The sequence below is a fragment of the Paramormyrops kingsleyae genome, chromosome 9 (genome assembly GCF_048594095.1).
Source record: "Paramormyrops kingsleyae isolate MSU_618 chromosome 9, PKINGS_0.4, whole genome shotgun sequence".
NCBI classification, from domain to species: domain Eukaryota; kingdom Metazoa; phylum Chordata; class Actinopteri; order Osteoglossiformes; family Mormyridae; genus Paramormyrops; species Paramormyrops kingsleyae.
This window is the reverse complement of record NC_132805.1, coordinates 5,836,503-5,854,564: the sequence shown is the minus strand read 5'-3', so window position 1 is coordinate 5,854,564 and position 18,062 is coordinate 5,836,503. Positions and strand designations below refer to the sequence as shown.

Below are 18,062 nucleotides of genomic sequence, written 5' to 3'. Positions count from 1 at the left end.
GGTAGGCTCGCTTTAGTGTTTATCTTGTATGAGGGGATTTTCAGAGTCTTTTTGTATTACCTGGAAATTTCCTAGAATAGCTGTCATATGTTCTGACTTATACACAAATGATAGTTTATCAGTTGCCAGATGTAGGACTCTCACTGGCACTGTTTGTGAGCTACGGGAGGGTGAAACTATTATTTCAGCATTGAACAAAAGAAAATAAGAAACGTATAAACGAGAGGGGGGCATTTGTCCCATCAAGTCCATTTGGTGAGAATTCAGCTAAAAGCTTAAAGTTGTTAAAACCTTATGTAGCTCTGATTTAATGGAACCCAATGTTTTAGCTTGCACTACACTAACAGGAAGACTATTCCATACTCTACGCGCTGTGTAAAGAAGTGCTTTCTCAAATCCAGCTTAAAATTTTCTCCCACTAATTTCCATCTATGGCCACGAGTTCTTGTTCTTGAACTAATATTGAAGTAACTATTTGGTTGAACAGCTTCCATACCTGTTGGAATCTCATATACCTGGATCATGTCCCGCCCTTAGTCTCCTTTGCTCGAGGCTGAACAGATTCAGCTCAGCTAATCTCTCCTCATAAGACATTCCTCTAAGACCAGGAATCGTTCTTGTAGCCCTACGTTGAACCTTTTCCAAGGCAGCAATGTCCTTTTTAAGGTATGGTGACCAAACCTGCACACAATATTCTAGGTGGGGTCTTACCAAGGATCTTAGCATCACCTCCCTTGACTTAAACTCCACACACCTAGAGATATACCCCAACATCCTACTGGCCTTTTTAATTGCTTCCCCACACTGGTGAGAGTGGGACATGGAAGCATCAACATACACACCAAGGTCTTTCTCATAATCAGCTACCTTTATTTCAGTGGAATCCATAAAATATCTGTACTCTATATTTCTGCTCCCTGCATGGATTACCTTACATTTATCTGTGTTAAATTTCATCTGCCAGGTATCAGCCCAGTCACTAATTAAATCAAGATCCCATTGTAGCCTCTGTGCTGCTAGTTCAGTATCTGCTACCCCGCCCACCTTGGTGTCGTCTGCAGATTTAACCAGTTCACTGTATATATTGGTGTCAAAATCGTTAATGTAAATTAGGAATAGTAGTGGTCCTAAAATTGAACCCACTGCTTTCTGTCTGTTAACCAGTTTTCGATCCAAGCTGCCACAGTTCCTAAAATCCCTGCAGCTTTGAGCTTAAGCAGCAGCCGTTTTTGGGGGACAACAAAGGCCTTCTGGAAATCTAAGTAGATCACATCGTAGGTCTTTTTGTGATCGATTTCTCTTGTAGCTTCCTCAAAGAACTCCAGTAGATTAGTTAAACAGGATCTACCTCTCCTAAATCCACGTTGTCTATCCCTCAGAATGTTATTTGAATCCAGGTAATCTACCATTTTCACTTGGATTATAGCTTCCTTTACTTTTCCAGTTATGCAAGTTAAACTAATTGGCCTTTAGTTTGATGGATTACTTCTGTCTCCTTTTTTTGAATATGGTCCTCTTAACTTCATTCCTAATTTCAGTAGTAAACCCCAGGTAAATTAAAATCACCCATAACTATCACATCATTTTTATTACTTATAATCCCGATAGCACTGTATAATGTTCTGTTTTTCTCTGTAACTACATTATGTGCTCTATCACAAACACCAACAATTAGGCTATTTGAGTTTTTAGCATCTACTTTTAACCATGTAGCTTCTCTAGCTGTATTTTAATCAGTGAGCCCCCTTGCCTGCAGGTTTTCTTGTACATGCACTGCATCACCACCTCCATTCTTGCCTATCCAGGCCCTATGGATTCTCCTCCATCATTGTCACTCATCCATGTTTCTGTTATTCCTATGATATGAGGATGAGGAAGTGGATGTGGGAAAGTGATGTCATACAGGGCACTGGCCTACATCTGAGCAGAAGCTCAGTCTATGAGTATGCTTTCTTTGATCTGCATAGTTATTTCCTGTCTCCACCAAGCCCCAGTTAAATACAGATTAATCATATCTGCAAGAAAACATATGGGGAAAAATGACTTGCATGCCACTGTCTTTGTTGTTCTCTGATGAAAAAAAATCTGTGGTCTGACTGCTGAAAAATAATAGCCAGCATGGGGTATTTGGCAATATAAAGACAACAGAAAACAAGTGTTTATTGCAACAATTATTTATCACAGTAGCTGAGGGGTGGTATGTAGTTCAGGTGGGTAGGGATTCATACCTGTGTCTGGAAGGTTGTGGGTTCAGACTGGCATGGTAGTATCACCCTTGACTGTGGACCTTAACCCTGACTCTAGGGATGCTAGATGCCTGCTGAGTCTACGTCTGACACTAAGTCCCATTTGTAAATGCTTTAGACATAGCCTCTACCAAATAGATACATGTGAAGAAACAAAAGCCACTGGCTTGTTTTGCTATGCATTTTGGGTTGCTCTTCTGCAGGCAGGAGAATTTATGTTTTAAGGCCATTTACAAAAAAATAAAGATGTGGGATTTGTTTTGATTTTCTGGTCTCAATCCAATTCAATTCAATTCAGTTCAATTCATTCAAGAGCTTAGTGTCAAATATGAAAACTTTTCTGGGTTGCCTTAACTGTACATTATCCAGTTTATCCCGATGTGTTATTTCAATAAACGTTTTTTTAAATTATTATATCTATATAAACTCATGTATCACATATTTGCAAAGCTAGCTAGAAATAGTATATTTTAACCCTTAATTTTAACAATCGCAGAGATCTGGCTGCCGTTGCTAAGGAAACACGCATGCGCTGTAGTTCTTCTCGGAAGCATTTCCGTGTGAAAGTTCACGCTGTCATAGCAAGATGGCTGCCCCCTTGGAGCTGTTCTGCTGGAAAGGCGGCTGGGGCTTGCCCTCCGTTAATACGGAGTGCTTAACAGTATTGGTAAGTTAAAAAGTACGCGTCTGAAAAACATCACCAGTGCTAGTCTCGTTGTATCGAACGCTATATTGTATCACCGTGTATATTATTTTCCACGCTACTAGATGTATACCTGACGATTCTCAGATGAAGGGTCACCTCGTGCCTCAATTACTTCACTGATAGCTGAAGATGATCATCAGCATTTTGAACTTCGACTACACAGTTTCTAAGTCAACCAATCTAGGGTTGCCTAAACTAGCTTTATTAAATAGTTTTTCTTGTTTAGACTCCATTTCCACATGAGTATGTATTCATCTGTACATTACGCGCCTATTTTTTTTTTTTTTTTTTGCAGTTCCTTTTCTGTTACTCATAACGACTTTTAACTATCGTGATATACTGAAAATACTATTAATAGTTTTCCGGTAATGCCAAGTGAATTAGTAACAGAAAATTATTATCCAAGCCGTAACACTACTGGGGCGAGGTGACAGAAGAACCTTCTGATGACACTACAGAAGGGCAGCCAGAATAAGTCGAGAATTGCTGGCAGTTAGAGAATCTGTAAGCATATCTAGGGAATAGCGTGTGCATTTTCTTGTATTAACTTGTCTATAATGAGAGTAATCACCTTGCACACCTCTAGGGTTATGTTTTCAAAATGCGGCTTCGGCAGAGTCAGGTGTCGTGTTTTAATATGGTTTCAAGACATGCCGCCCACATGCACTGCTTTCTGGAACAGTGGCCAAATGTTCTTGCATGAACGCTCTGTGTTTGAGTGTCCCGTGGTATTCCATACTGGTTATATACTGTCACAAGCCCGTTGGTTCCTAGGATTGGAAAGATCAGAATTTTATTTATTCAGGGACGTCAAACCTATTAAAATTAATCATTTAAAAATGGTAATTTCCCACCTTGTTTTCACAGTGGTTTCTTTTAAAATTTAATTTACTTGAGGTGCCAGTATCTCGACATGTAGAAGACAACCATTAAATTCCAATATAAGGTCTCTAAAGCTAATAATCTGAATTTTGAAATATCTTGAAAGTCATTAGTTTCGGTGCAATTTTTAGCAATGTTAACACATACATAAATTAAGTTTAATATAAATATATAAAAGTGTGAGCATTACCTTTGATATTTGGCTAAATTTTCAAATGTGTTGCCTGAGCACAGAAATGGTATTTCATTGTTTTTCTGCTTGCAGACCGACTACAGGTCAGTTTTCTAGACATTCTCCTTTGTTCTGATTGTATGTCTTTCTGTATGTCCCTGATGATGATACATTGCGTACAGGAAATGAGTAGGTTAAAAAAATATATAAATTGATATACTTATAGCTGTAGGAAAAATGCATAGCTTCCTGTAATGACTCTCACTCGGACTGGTTCACTTTTTTTCATAATCGAAACTGCAAAGGAGCCCATTTTACTGGTAAGTTTAATACCTGGTCCAGCGATGCTCTATCAGGATAGTACTTTCACTACAGTCGGGTCCTTTTTTCAGTGGGGGCGTCCTTCAGAAAGGTCATTATTGGGGTTTTAGTGAAAGGTGTGCATGCACATGCAGGCAGGCATGTGTATGGTGGAGTGCGGCATCATCCTTTCCATTCAGGGGGTGAGCGCTGTGGATGTGCATTTACACGTTCGCCTTCAGATGAGCTCATTTGCCACTGGCTGTTTGGCAATGCTGCCCCAGCTCCGCGTTTCATCACCATTCACCCTCTCAGAACTGCTGTACAAGTTTCTTCATCATTGTAACTTTTCAGTGGTTCACTCCCAACCCCCAAACTCCCCCTGTGGAAACAGCTTCAGGGCATGTCAGCTCTTTTCAAACTACGATGTCAGACAGGCCTGTGTGGCTTTTACTCGAAGTTTTGTATGCATGGATGTCGGATCATGTCGGAATCTCACTTTTTTTTTCTTTTCCCCAGCACGATGCTGTGCTTACTTAAACAATAATAATTTATAGCAGATGAGAAACCTTAAGTCATGTGATTGAAACATGCCATATCTACGACCTGAGTTTAATCCATGTTTTCGTTTTCATCTGGAGTAGGCCTACTGAATGTTGCTGCAAAATTTACCGTTGGTATAAATGCTCAATGCAATAAACTCCCAGACTGGTTTCAGAATTTCCAGTGCCGCAACTTGACACGTGAACGTTTATAATTGTGGAAAAATTTGCAACGTTTAGTTTTTTGAGAGACATTCTGCAATTGTATAGTTTAAAACCGCATTTGTCACTGATAAATGATTTAAATGTTGCTTTTTAACTGAAATAATGATTACGCAAAATCATTGCCCATGTGCAGCGTTTCCTTCTATGCCAATGTGCAAAAAAATAAAAATAAAAATCACGGAAACTGCATCCAAGTCCATCAAACACCTTTTAATGTGAGGGTGGGTGTGGCTAATGTGGCCTTGTGTAGAAAGAGGCCATTGGAATCACACTTTAATCACTTCCTTTATTTTGGGCATTACCCACCTGTAGATAGTGTTAAAGGTCAAAGGGGTCATGGAGTCCTGAGAAATTACCCCTGAATGTCCCCCTTGTTCCCCTGTCCATAAGACCCGTGGAGCAGCAGTAACATTTAAAGGAGCCTGACGCTTTTTGCTGACCAGGGATTTAGTGCTTCTTTGGAAACGGTAGAAGTCAGACTCTTTACTATAGCTTTAAGTTGGCTTGTGGAGTATCACGCTTTTCATGCCATCCAGACATCATGCTGTGGTTTGAGGTATTTTCGAAAGCAACTATTCCGGTTTTTTTAATTTTGGCGTCCTTTACGATAAAATTTGCCAAACGAAAATACTTCAATTTATCATGTTTCCGTAATACTATCACAGCTTAGCTTCAAGTACCTTTGTTTACTGTGACTCAATAAATGTGTCTTGGCCATTAAAAACCATTGCTTTTAATCAAGTGTCTCTCAAACAATAATCAGTTTATTAGCTAAAATAGTTGTATAAATGTTATTGTATTGGAGAATAAGTGTAAAGGAACTAACGGGGAAAGACTGTTATTTAATATTACAATTATAGCTGAGATATTGTGGCTAACCAAAGAAAAATGATTGTTTCTGTGGAAAAACCATGTTGTATTTCCCTGTATGAGCAAAATATTTGTGCAGTAGCAAATAATGCAATCGTCTAGTAAATCCTGTTTATTAAACATTTCAGCTTGTTTGTTTCCATCTTGTTTGGAAGAGGTTCATCTCTTCTCCAGAGCAGAGTGATGTTTATCTTATATAAATTGTGGAGTTTCTTCATTTGCTTTGAAATGCATGAAAATAGGGCACTTTTGCACTTTGTAAAATTTGCCCAGTCATAATATCGAGGAATGACGGTGCGGCTCAGTGTTTCACATTGAGAAACTGTGCAGGGTTGGGGGTTCGAATCTGCCTCTGCTGTCTGTGTGTCGTTTGCATGTTCTCCTCATGTCGTTTGGTTTTCCTTTGGGTAATTCAGTCTCCTTCCACAGTCCACATACATGAACCTAGTCTAATTGTTGGGGGGCCTCTAAATTGCCCCAGAGAATGATTATGTGTGTTCTGTTCATATAGCTTAAAGGTGGCATGGAGGGGCAGTGCCTAGCGCAGTCACCTCGCTTCTCTGGCAACCCCCGGATCTACACGTGTGTCGTTTGCATGTTCTCCCCGTGTCGTCATGGAGTTTCCTCTGGGTTCTGGGTCTCCACAGATTAGGGCTGCACCATATCACAATGCGATTCATTCTCACAGGCATAATAATCGCCAGGGCTGTAGATGACGGGCGTAAATGTAACTGAGATACAAAAATCTGCTCAATTTTTGCTCCACTGCTTCTGTCTTTTTCCTGCACTTCCACATAATTTCCAAATTAAATACCATTTTCTTGCCTAGATTCCCTGATTCTGTCTGCATTTTCCACATCACGGAAATGATAGGACCCTTCAAAAAATTGTGGACCCCCACTATAAAAGTGGTGTATCTTACTAAGCATTTCCATTCATCTCTTTTATGAACACCTTTTAAGCTTTACAGAGTGCCTTCGATTGATCGGACGTGGTGTTCTCAATCCCTCGCCGCACCTCACTGTATGTGACGTGGGTCGTGGATGAACATTCTGGAAGAAATGATCTCTTATGTTCCATGAATGCAGAACAGTCTTTCCTGCCTTCTGGTCCGGCCTGATTTGGCGAAGGCCAGCACATTTGATCGATCTGAACGTTGTTTTCCGTGCGTCTGCTTGCTAAACGGCGAACCGCCCTTTCCCGCCGCTACTGGGAACTGGCTGCTTCTTACTGGTAAATGTCCTGCATCTGTTAGGAGTTCTGTGGGCCATTAGCACAGCAGCCTGGTTGGCTCTACAGGTACAGCCAGCTTAGGATCAGAATCGGAATCTTTATTGTCAAAAGACCAAGGCCGGCGGAAATGTTTGTTGACACACCATGGCAATAGACGGCTAACGACTGGAGCATAACGCAGACAGAGAATAAATACAAAACAAAGATACACAACACAGAGGAGCAAGTGCAAGTTATGTGCTAAATACTGTACAGTAGTTTGTCTGAATTTCAGTAGTGCAGTGTTGCCACAGACACAATACAGACGACACACGTACAATGCATAAGTCAAATCGCCACCTTGACAGGATCATGCAGAATCGGGTCATCTGTGAACTGGAAACTTCATTGTCATCTGATTATTTCAATGGCTTTGACTGTTCTGGTTTATTTTTAACTCGGTCCTTGTCTTAGCCACCAAAAGGCAGACTGTCCATTCAGCTGAACCGCTTTTTCTCTCTCCTGTGACTTCTGTGAGACAACACTCCATTCATTCCTGCTCTGGCATGCTGGCATCCCCCCCCCCCCCCCTGTATGCTGGCTCACAGGAGGCTTGCTGTTCCAGCTGGCACCTTTCTGGGCGCGGTATGGACCTTCTCCTGGACAGCGGGCTCCTCCTCTCTGTTTGCCCGCTGTACATTTGTTGCAGGACTCGATGTTTGTCTCTCTGGATGCTGCTGTGCCCCTATTTGCTCTGGGTGGACCGACACTTCCACAACAGCCAGAGTCATCCCTTTCACCTTTGTGATGTCACTTAGTAATTAATGCACTTTCCTCTTGCAGTCAGTACTGTTGCTTCATGCCGCTGTGGTCAGGGTCCGTGTCTCCGGCCCGGTTCCGTGTGTGGAGTCTGCATGTTCTCTCTGTGTTGTCTGGGGGTTTCCTCGAGGTTCTCCGGTTTCCCCCCCGCAGTCCAAAAACATACTAAGGAGAACCGGAGTTACCAAGCTGTCTGTAGGTGTGAATGGTGTGTGTTCTCGGGCTCTGTTGAGAATTTGGTAAGAAAAATAATGAATGTGTTTTCACATTGATGGATCTGCATGGGCCCAGTGGAACAAAAGTCTCCGCACTACCATTCTGTCTGCTGTCTGCCGGCCTGCCGAATGGATGGGGTTTGGAACAGGGAGGATCTCTCCGTCTGTCCTGTGTTTGGGAAAAGGCACTGCTTTGGGTCAGATGAATCACTTGGCGGGAATAAAGGTGACATTGGGTCTCACTTCAATCTGGGGGAAAATCCTGCCAGGGGAAGAGAAGCTTTTTTTTGTTTTGTGGGACAGTGAATGGACCCCCCAACAAAGATGCAGACTCACATTTATCCAAGCTCTTCAGCTGTATGCTGGGCATGTGCTTGAGTTTCCAAGTCTGTGTTAAGAATCTTTTTAACAAGAGATATTTCTTAATCAGATTCTCTGACTCATCTGGGGCGTCCAGGCTGCTGTGGACAGACTATGGCGGGAGGGAGGGCAGTGAGAGCAGGACTCCTGTCGCGGATGGTTTATGACCCAGACTGCCTTCCGGAATCTCTGGCGATCGGAAAATCGCTTTGCGCTAGCTGCTTCTCATTACCGCCTTTGCACACTTCCTTCCCCCCCCCCCCCCCCCCGAGGTCTGTCATAATTGAGGAGTTCCCTGGAAAATGCGTATGATTCCCAGGCCTTTCTGTCTGTTTCTGTTGAGTCTGGGGGGCGGCTCGTCCACCTTGCTTGACGGAGCTGCCCCCAGCAGGGCCTCTGCGGTGTCATCGCACCAGCGCCCCGCCCCCAACCCCTTCCACACACTGTGTTAGTGAATATGAAATTTGACAAAAAATGCCTTTTTATGCTTCTTGTTTTGGAGTAGATGGGTTTTATTGACCAGCCAAAACTGGTTGGTCATTTAAGTGAAATATGCACTCTCAGAAATTGCACTCTCTGTACGTAATGCTGGGATGTTTTCTCTGAGTTTGCTGTTGAGTGAGTGTCAGATGCCTTCATTCTAGGCCTATGCCAAGTTTGCTGGTGCTCCTCTTAAAGTCCACAAGATCGCCAACCCCTGGAGAAGCCCTACAGGTAACACCAGCGTTCCACATCATACTTAATCCCTCCTCTGTTATGTAATGCATCATCCTTCGTGCGCGTGAGGATGATTCGCAGTGTAAAGACGCTTTTCGGCTGCGGGCCCCTGTCATGTGTCGGCGTGTCTCTCTGACAGGTTCTTTGCCTGCCCTGAAAACTCCAGAGGAAGGAAGCCTGTCCCAGCCCAGCAAGATCATCATCCAGCTGAAGAAGCAGGTGACTCGCTCTCCCTCCGAACGGCACGTTGTATCTGAACAGCCCGCGAAGTTTAGGTGTGACAGCTGCCGAGATCCCTGGGGGGGGGGGGGGGTGAGTCTGTTCCAGCCGGTAAAAGCAAGATGTTCCTTTTTGCTTTCTTCACTTCCCGGTTCACCACATTCCCTAGAAGTAAATGCACGCGACAGCTGATGCCCAGATGGAAGCTATCAGCACAGATAGTTAGTGTACCCGCCTCAGCCAAGGACGGAGTCTGTGGGAAGGGGAACCGGGGGGGGCGGGGCTTCAAACCACAGCGAAGACTGATAATTGCTTTGGAAAAGTGGTCCGTCGAAGCAGATGAGGACACAAAGAGGGAAAGGCCCTCTGCAGTAGCCCTGAGGAGGGGGATGGGATCCACGAGACGTTCCATTTCCAGTTAGGGTTCCAGGCCTTATGATCTCTGAGCGGCAGAATTTCCATGAAATTCCTTCGTATGATTGTGGTTAGGGTCGTTCCCCGAAGGGGCCGGTGTTTCCCGACCCGGTTTAGAGCACTAGCGTTCTGGATCCTTTTCAAAACACTCTGGGATTGTTCTGGTTGGCCACTTGACAGTAGATAGCTTCTGTTGTCTTATACACTGACAGACCCACTTATATGGAAGCGTGTCCTGTAGATTTCCTTGCTGTTAGCTGGTTGATGTCTCTTGTAACTAAAAGCTGCTCGGTGGTTCCTATTGGTCTCCGAATGAGTTCCATTTGGGAATTATTAGTGGAATTATTAAAAGTGTAATGGAACATCTATGTGTATAATTTTAATGCCTTTTCAGCTTAGGAAGCCTGAGATGATGCGTTGTGCTTCTTCATGGATTCTGATTGGCTCCTTATGTCCTTTTGCAGAAATATAATGCAGACTATGACTTATCTGCCAAAGAAGGGGCTGACGCCCTGGCCTTCATCTCGCTGTTGGAGGAGAAGCTCCTGCCAGCATTGGTGAGAAGAACTTTGGGGTGGTTGTAAGTGCGGGGTGGGGGAGGGGCGTATCCACAGGTAGTCATACTCGATGGGCGTGGGGGGGCCATAACGTGGAGGAGAAACAAAGGCTGTTCAGTTTAAACAAAAAAGCGGTGATGAAATTCATTGAGCCACACAAAAAATGTAGTGGTATCTTCTGGAAGATCTCCAGGAGGAAATAGAAACACAGTGTAATATATTACTGAGAAGCAAACTCATGAGAGGTGGTTGTGCAGACTGTGTCATCACGTTAAACTAACCTTCATCGTCCACCTTCTTCAAAGAGTTCTGACAGAGTGTTTACAATAAGCTCATTGGTTGAAGTTTACCCAAAGATGCTAAAATGTAGAATGTTAAAAAACTCCTGACTGTCAGCATACAGATGATGATAGAACAACCTTGAACCTTCGTAACGGTGTAGTTGAGAAATCCTTTCTGAGGTCCTTTCTAAAACGGCAACAAATTCTGATCTTGGATGAATTGACAAATTCAGGTGTTTTCAAATGTGAAAGACAATGGCGATTAGTGCAAGGTGAACTTGTGTCCCATCCCCAAACTGGCCCCTCTCTTTGTGCTCAGATCTACACTCTATGGGTGGACCCCAAAAACTATGTGGACGTTACGCGGCGGTGGCATGGCGAGAACATCCCCTTCCCGCTGAACTTCTTCCTTCCCGGCCGCATGCAGAGCAGGCAGCTGGACCGACTTCGGCTGGTGAGGGGCGACTCGCGATTGGAGCCTGGTGATGAGACCGAGAAAGAGGTGAGGAATATTTAGGGGCAGCGATGCCCTCTGAGGTACCAGTGGGGCAAACGGCTGTTTGATCTTGCTGCTCGGACAGTGGAGGTTCTCCTGGCAGCTGTTGTATGAGGGTTGCATTGCGGAATTCACAGCAGTGCTGTTCTTCCTGAACAAATGGCATTCCATGATGTTGGTCCTTCCATAGAAAAAGAGTCAAGACCCTTCAAACTCGAACAGTATCAGTAACAGACTGTGCTCCAAAGAAGAAACTCAAGTTCTTGTATTGTTGTTTAGAGTGGTTATACCCTTAGTGGTGTCACCATTTTTCTAGAGAATTCTCAGCTCATTGAGTAACTCCAGGAAGAAGTACTTAAGACCAGAAATGTTCTCAAGCCAACACTGTAGTAGTTTAACTTAGTTCATCTTTTGTAGGATGTGCTATGGATTATGAAGGTCACCAGAATGTTATTTTCAGTCTTGGATTTTAACGTTACATTAAATACATCCACCACATGTGGCCCCCTACCAACATGAAGGGATATAATGTATGCATTTCCAAGTCTTTATATAAGAACATGCCCCAAGGCGTGAATTGTGGAGATGACTTGAGTAACTTTGAAGGGGTTTAATTAGTGTGTGTTTGACAAGCATTACTGTTGTGCTGCAGAATTTTGTTAGTACCGTAATAAGCATGTTGTGATGTTACCCAAGGGAAAGGCATGAGCAGTAAATAGAAACACGTGTGTGTGTGTGTGTGCGTGTGCGTGTGCGTGTGCGTGTGCGTGTGCGTGTGCACGTCTGATATTACTCTCTGTTTCTCCAGCTTTATCGAGATGCTCTGGAATGTATGGACCTTCTCTCTCAGCGCTTGGCTTCACATAAATTTTTCTTTGGGGATTCGTAAGTCAGGCAAACCGACCAAACATCACGCACCATCATACCATATCATACCCAAATTCCAGTCTGTCTGAACTCACAAAATTGAAACTTGTTGCATAAAATTATGTAATACCACAAAGTGGTTTCATGTAAATACTCATTCCATTACGTGTTTTTTTTTTTTTGTTTTGTTTGTTTTCTGTGTCATACCTATAGCCCCTCTTCTCTGGATGCCCATGTGTTTGGTCACTTGGCACCACTGCTCAAGATGAAGCTGCCCAATGCTAAGCTACAGCAGCACCTGAAGTCCATGGACAACCTCTCCAACTTCTGCTCCAACATCTTGACCCTCTATTTTCCTAGCGAGGGAGAAGGTGAGTGGTTCAGATCTCATGGAGAGTTAACCTATGTGAAGATGCATGGAGTTTTTAGGGGTCTGTTGTTATGATCAAAGTGGGAAATGTAGAGGAGATCTCGCCACTCCTGAATGCATGTGTCCTATGATGGGCTGACCTTCTGTCCAGACTCTTCACCTGCATTGTGTTTTGTGCTACTTGGAATAAGGTCCAGTCCCCCACATGACCCTCCACTCTATAATCAGTTGGGACATGGAGGGATGGATGGATGACTGTAATGATGACCCTCTTTTTAACTCTGGTGTTTATGTCAGATACTCCTGGTCGCAAGTTCTCCAGCCAGCCAGAGAGCAGCGACTTTGACAACGAGCCCCACAAGAGGCGCAACCAAGTGCTGTCGGTGTTGGTGGCACTGGGTGCCATGCTGAGCTACGCTCTTCTGACGGGCATCCTCTCCATCCAGCATGTGCGCCCGCAGGGGGCCCTGGACAGCTCCGAGAGACATGGGGTGGGCGCCCATGAAGAGGAGGACGACGACTAAGAGGGAGTTCAGAATGTGTTGAAGATCGAAAATGGCGCTAGGCTCTCAGGACCACGTGAAGGTGCGGGCTGGTGAAATGAGCACCAGGAGATGTCATGCATTAACTTGTGCTGGATGGACTGAAGAACTTGAAGGACGTTGGCATTTTATTGTGTTTCCCCCCCCATGGCTAGTGAAGTCTCATTGGTACTTCAATGCACAGTAATCGTAAGTGGATCAGGGCGTTGGTCGTCATTGTCCATCTCCCATTTGCTGGCAAGTGTTTTCGGGGTTTAGCGGAGGCTAAGCTTTCTGTAAAGCAACTGCGTATCTCGGTCAAGAGTCACCTGGGTGGTCTCATTATAAATTGATGCGTAAGCCTTCTGTCTTTAGGTCTTGTTTTTAAGCCGTATGAAATGCTTTGTTAGATTTCATGAGGGAACAAGTATGTGGGTTTCTGGTTATTAAAAGCAGAACGACTGGACCACGTCTCGCACACTTGAGTTTTCACACTTGGTTTTTTGTTTGTTGGCCAACAGCATGTTGAACATAAGTCTTGGGATTTGCTTTGAAACAAAACAAGGCTTCGTAAAATTGTAGCTACCTGAATGGTTTTAAAAAGATTATAATTCTCAATTTCCTGGGAAAAATTCTGTCACCTGCCTATACTATGTATACAAAACTAAATGGTTTCTCAGTGGCCTGAAGTGCATTTCCTACAAGTAACAGTTCCTCTTAGTCTTCCAAACTTTCATAACTAACTTCCTTTGCGTTGGAACCAAACTTGGTTTTGATTTGTGGAGGGAATTTTCCTCACGAAACATCTCCCAGTAACATTAACCCCTGACATGCAGGGAGAGCAGCTGGTTTAATTGAATATAGATACTTTTTCTAAATAAACATCAACCTTCCACCACTTTCACTTTTTGTGGAGGACCTTCTGGAAGGGGATGAGAAGCCAAAGAATTTGAAGTCCTACTTAAGGTGCGTTCGCTAAAACATAACGATAAATGGCAATAACACTAACTAAATATATATACTTCACAGAACATCAAAGAGTGATTGCATTGACCTCATTTATTGCATAAGTCTTTTTATCTCTCTCAACTGTATTTCTGTTAAAGGCAATAGTTTCAAAATGTAAGGTTTATACGTTATGTGGTCAGTTTTAATTTGAACTGATTATGCAGAGAGACATTGTGGGAAAAGCAATCAAGGATAACTACTGGAAATGCATTGTGGGAAAATAACGTTCTCAATGCAATGGTGCCTAGAACAAGCAGAAATTGAAATCGACTTAATTGTTTTGTAAAGCATAAAACAGTGATTTTGGGACATGGTTTATGCTTTGGTAGGCAGAGTAAGGGATCTTAATTTCAGATGGCAGTTTTCAAATGAATCCAAACAGAAGCCTCAGTCTGAGTTTATCATGCCACCCCTGTAATACTGCCACTTCGGTGGCATCTCCGCGGTTACAGACTCTGGGTTTTTGATTAGCAGTTGCCAAAAATCCACCCCCACATTAGTGAATGTAATCTTCTCGCAGGGGGAACTGCATCTCATTTTCTTTACTTGACGGGCACCAATTAGAGAGATTTTTTCTCTCCATTACAAGGGCACATCATCATGTCACCCCATACAGCACTGCACCACATTTTATCCACTGGAAGGGCATCCATTAGGATAATTCCCCACATTCTAACACACACAGGGACACCCTATACAGCACTGCATCACATTTTATCCACTGGAAGGGCATCCATTAGGATAATTCCCCACATTCTAACACACACAGGGACACCCTATACAGCACTGCATCACATTTTATCCACTGGAAGGGCATCCATTAGGATAATTCCCCACATTCTAACACACATAGGGACACCCTATACAGCACTGCATCACATTTTATCCACTGGAAGGGCATCCATTAGGATAATTCCCCACATTCTAACACACACAGGGACACCCTATACAGCACTGCATCACATTTTATCCACTGGAAGGGCATCCATTAGGATAATTCCCCACATTCTAACACACATAGGGACACCCTATACAGCACTGCATCACATTTTATCCACTGGAAGGGCATCCATTAGGATAATTCCCCACATTCTAACACATATAGGGACACCCTATACAGCACTGCACCACATTTTATCCACTGGAAGGGCATCCATTAGGATAATTCCCCACATTCTAACACACATAGGGACACCCTATACAGCACTGCATCACATTTTATCCACTGGAAGGGCATCCATTAGGATAATTCCCCACATTCTAACACATATAGGGACACCCTATACAGCACTGCACCACATTTTATCCACTGGAAGGGCATCCATTAGGATAATTCCCCACATTCTAACACACACAGGGACACCCTATACAGCACTGCATCACATTTTATCCACTGGAAAGGCATCCATTAGGATAATTCCCCACATTCTAACACATATAGGGACACCCTATACAGCACTGCACCACATTTTATCCACTGGAAGGGCATCCATTAGGATAATTCCCCACATTCTAACACACATAGGGACACCCTATACAGCACTGCATCACATTTTATCCACTGGAAGGGCATCCATTAGGATAATTCCCCACATTCTAACACATATAGGGACACCCTATACAGCACTGCACCACATTTTATCCACTGGAAGGGCATCCATTGGGACAATTCCCCACATTCTAACACACACAGGGACACCCTATACAGCACTGCATCACATTTTATCCACTGGAAGGGCATCCATTAGGATAATTCCCCACATTCTAACACATATAGGGACACCCTATACAGCACTGCATCACATTTTATCCACTGCAAGGGCATCCATTAGGATAATTCCCCACATTCTAACACATATAGAGACACCCCATACAGCACTGCATCACATTTCCTCTACTGGAAGGGCATGAATTAGAACACTTAACCACAAATGATTCAACTCAAGAGCTGTGTGGTAATTAGCACAAGGAGGTGCAAGTGTGTGTAATGGGGGGAAACCCAAAAACCCCCGACCCTCCAGGACTGGAGTCTGACACCCATAGCTTAGACCAATGTAAACCAGCAAGCTCCTATGCTGATCCACTATCAGATTTCCCAGCCCCAATCCTAGAATTAACCTATATAAACAGGTCTTGGGTCTGCAAATGCTTAGTGCAAAACTAATGAACACTCATCCAATCCAAGAAGCCAAACCACAGATGTTTAATTTAAAATTCACAGGCACATCCAATCAGATTTCTGCGATAGGCATTGATTGGCATAAATTGCAGAGTGCACTGCACACTTGATCATAGCGTTAATTTAAACCTATTCTTGATATAGGGTCGCGACTGAGCTGGCCTGGTAAAGATTGGGTCGCGGTGAAGGAGGTTGAGAACTGCTGCTCTATAGGACTCATAGTCCCAGGCACTCCAAAAGGCACTCAGTCATTTTTTTCCTGTGAAGGGCAGAGAGTGGTGGTGTTTTTGCCACTCTAGAGGACATTTTAACATTGTTTTTTCAGCCTTGGAACACCAAGAGGGGTGGTCGTTCCAGTCCCCATCCCTACCCCCAGTCCACCATTGCATCTTAGCCTTGGAGATGCCATGATTAGACAGTTGCGAAAAAAAAAAAAAATACAATCAACAGTTTTGTTTTGTTGCGGTGTTTCACTGTTGCTACAAACAGTGAAAAGTCATCGTTTCACAGCTTTTGCGGCCGCATGCTGATTAAATGAATTCCCTGCAACTTCAATGGGGCCTCTTGGGGCCAGGTTTAATGACCCCGAAAATGATCTTACAAGAATTTCTGTTTGGGAGAAAAATCCTTTACTGAGATTTCCCACATTTTCCATGCATGCAGAGTAGGCCTATTCGGAGCCATACTGTATGAGGGAATATGCTTTTTATACGACACTAATAAGTAAGGAGTTATTTATTTTACTTAATAAAAAACAGTCAGAGGCTAGAATGAGAATCTGGCTTTGTGTTTGCAGTTTGTTCATACTTTCCTGTCAAAATTATGAACCTTGAATGATTTTTTTGTATCCAAAAACTGAAAAAGGACGCAAAACGGACCGATTGAGTAGGATGGAAAACGTTAAGACTGATAAGTTCCTTTATAATCGTGCCGTTTTCTGAAAGGAAAATACAAACACAAAAATATTCGTATGTTTGTCCTTACAATTTGTTCTAATTTTGCAAACAGTATAATATTACTGTCCGGAGATCACGCACAATATTAACGCTGTCATTGTAAATAAGCGGATATCTAACAGCCGCTCTTGTTCTTGGTAGTATTACACGGTTACTGCGTGTTGCTCTGACCCGTTTCATGTCGGTATTTGGAAAAATAGACTATTATGACTTCTCCAGAGGAGGGAAGCTAGACTGAAAAGAGAAGCTAGACTCCAGAGAAGAGTGCAGCTAAGTTTAAGGGCTCAAATTTCACTGTGGATCTGACTCTGGTCACTGCAGTTTTCCGTGCTGAGGTCATCTGTATTTTTCAGTCTTTTAACAGAAAGTATGTTGATGTATCTGAGTAGTCGTCGATTTTATGAGCACTGACATTAGTTTTCCGTATAACTAACAGTAGACCATTTTTTAACTCTCCCAAAACAATGTTGACATTAATCTGCTAACCATATGAGCACAATAATGTTGGGTATATAGTTTTTATTAATTTTAATAGTGTTAACTCGAAGTCGTTTCTCTAAACACAAGCGCAATACCACAAAGTTCTTTTCAGTGATGCACCCTTTTTTAATCAGTTCCCAATAATTAATACATTCTCTCAAACTGACGCGCAGACAACCCACAAAAATGTAGCCCATGCTTTTGTCGCAGAGGACAAATTTTCTTGTCGAAACCGAAGGTGCGTTAAAGTGAGTTTGTTTTCCATTAATGCTGTAATTTCGCACCGTTGTCAAAGTCCGTTTTATAGCAAGAACTGGTCGAGAATTCCTTTCCTTTTTGGTCCGTACCGCAAACATACATATTCGTATGGTTATAAACCAGATCGGTGTGTTTTCCCCCATATTTTCCATTTAAAAGTAAATGTGTTCCCTGTGAGCTCCCTCGCTCG

General features: G+C 43.1%; 1 protein-coding gene across 1 annotated transcript; it reads left to right on the top strand.

Moving 5' to 3' along the window:
- The first annotated feature begins 2,787 nt into the window (after positions 1-2,787).
- Positions 2,788-13,457, top strand: mtx1a (metaxin 1a). The gene is made up of 8 exons (XM_023801498.2): positions 2,788-2,913; positions 9,194-9,263; positions 9,406-9,485; positions 10,364-10,456; positions 11,057-11,239; positions 12,042-12,118; positions 12,314-12,471; positions 12,768-13,457. Exons 1-8 carry the CDS (start codon positions 2,833-2,835, stop codon positions 12,992-12,994), a joined length of 969 nt encoding a protein of 322 aa, XP_023657266.1. The 5' UTR covers positions 2,788-2,832; the 3' UTR covers positions 12,995-13,457.
- The last annotated feature ends 4,605 nt before the right edge of the window (positions 13,458-18,062 follow it).

Bases quoted from the DNA above. Each gene is read 5' to 3' on its own strand.
- mtx1a (XM_023801498.2), top strand. From the start codon at position 2,833: ATGGCTGCCCCCTTGGAGCTGTTCTGCTGGAAAGGCGGCTGGGGCTTG. The intron at 2,914-9,193 runs GTAAGTTAAAAA...CCTTCATTCTAG, and splicing joins CGGAGTGCTTAACAGTATTG to GCCTATGCCAAGTTTGCTGG. The intron at 10,457-11,056 runs GTGAGAAGAACT...CTTTGTGCTCAG, and splicing joins AGAAGCTCCTGCCAGCATTG to ATCTACACTCTATGGGTGGA.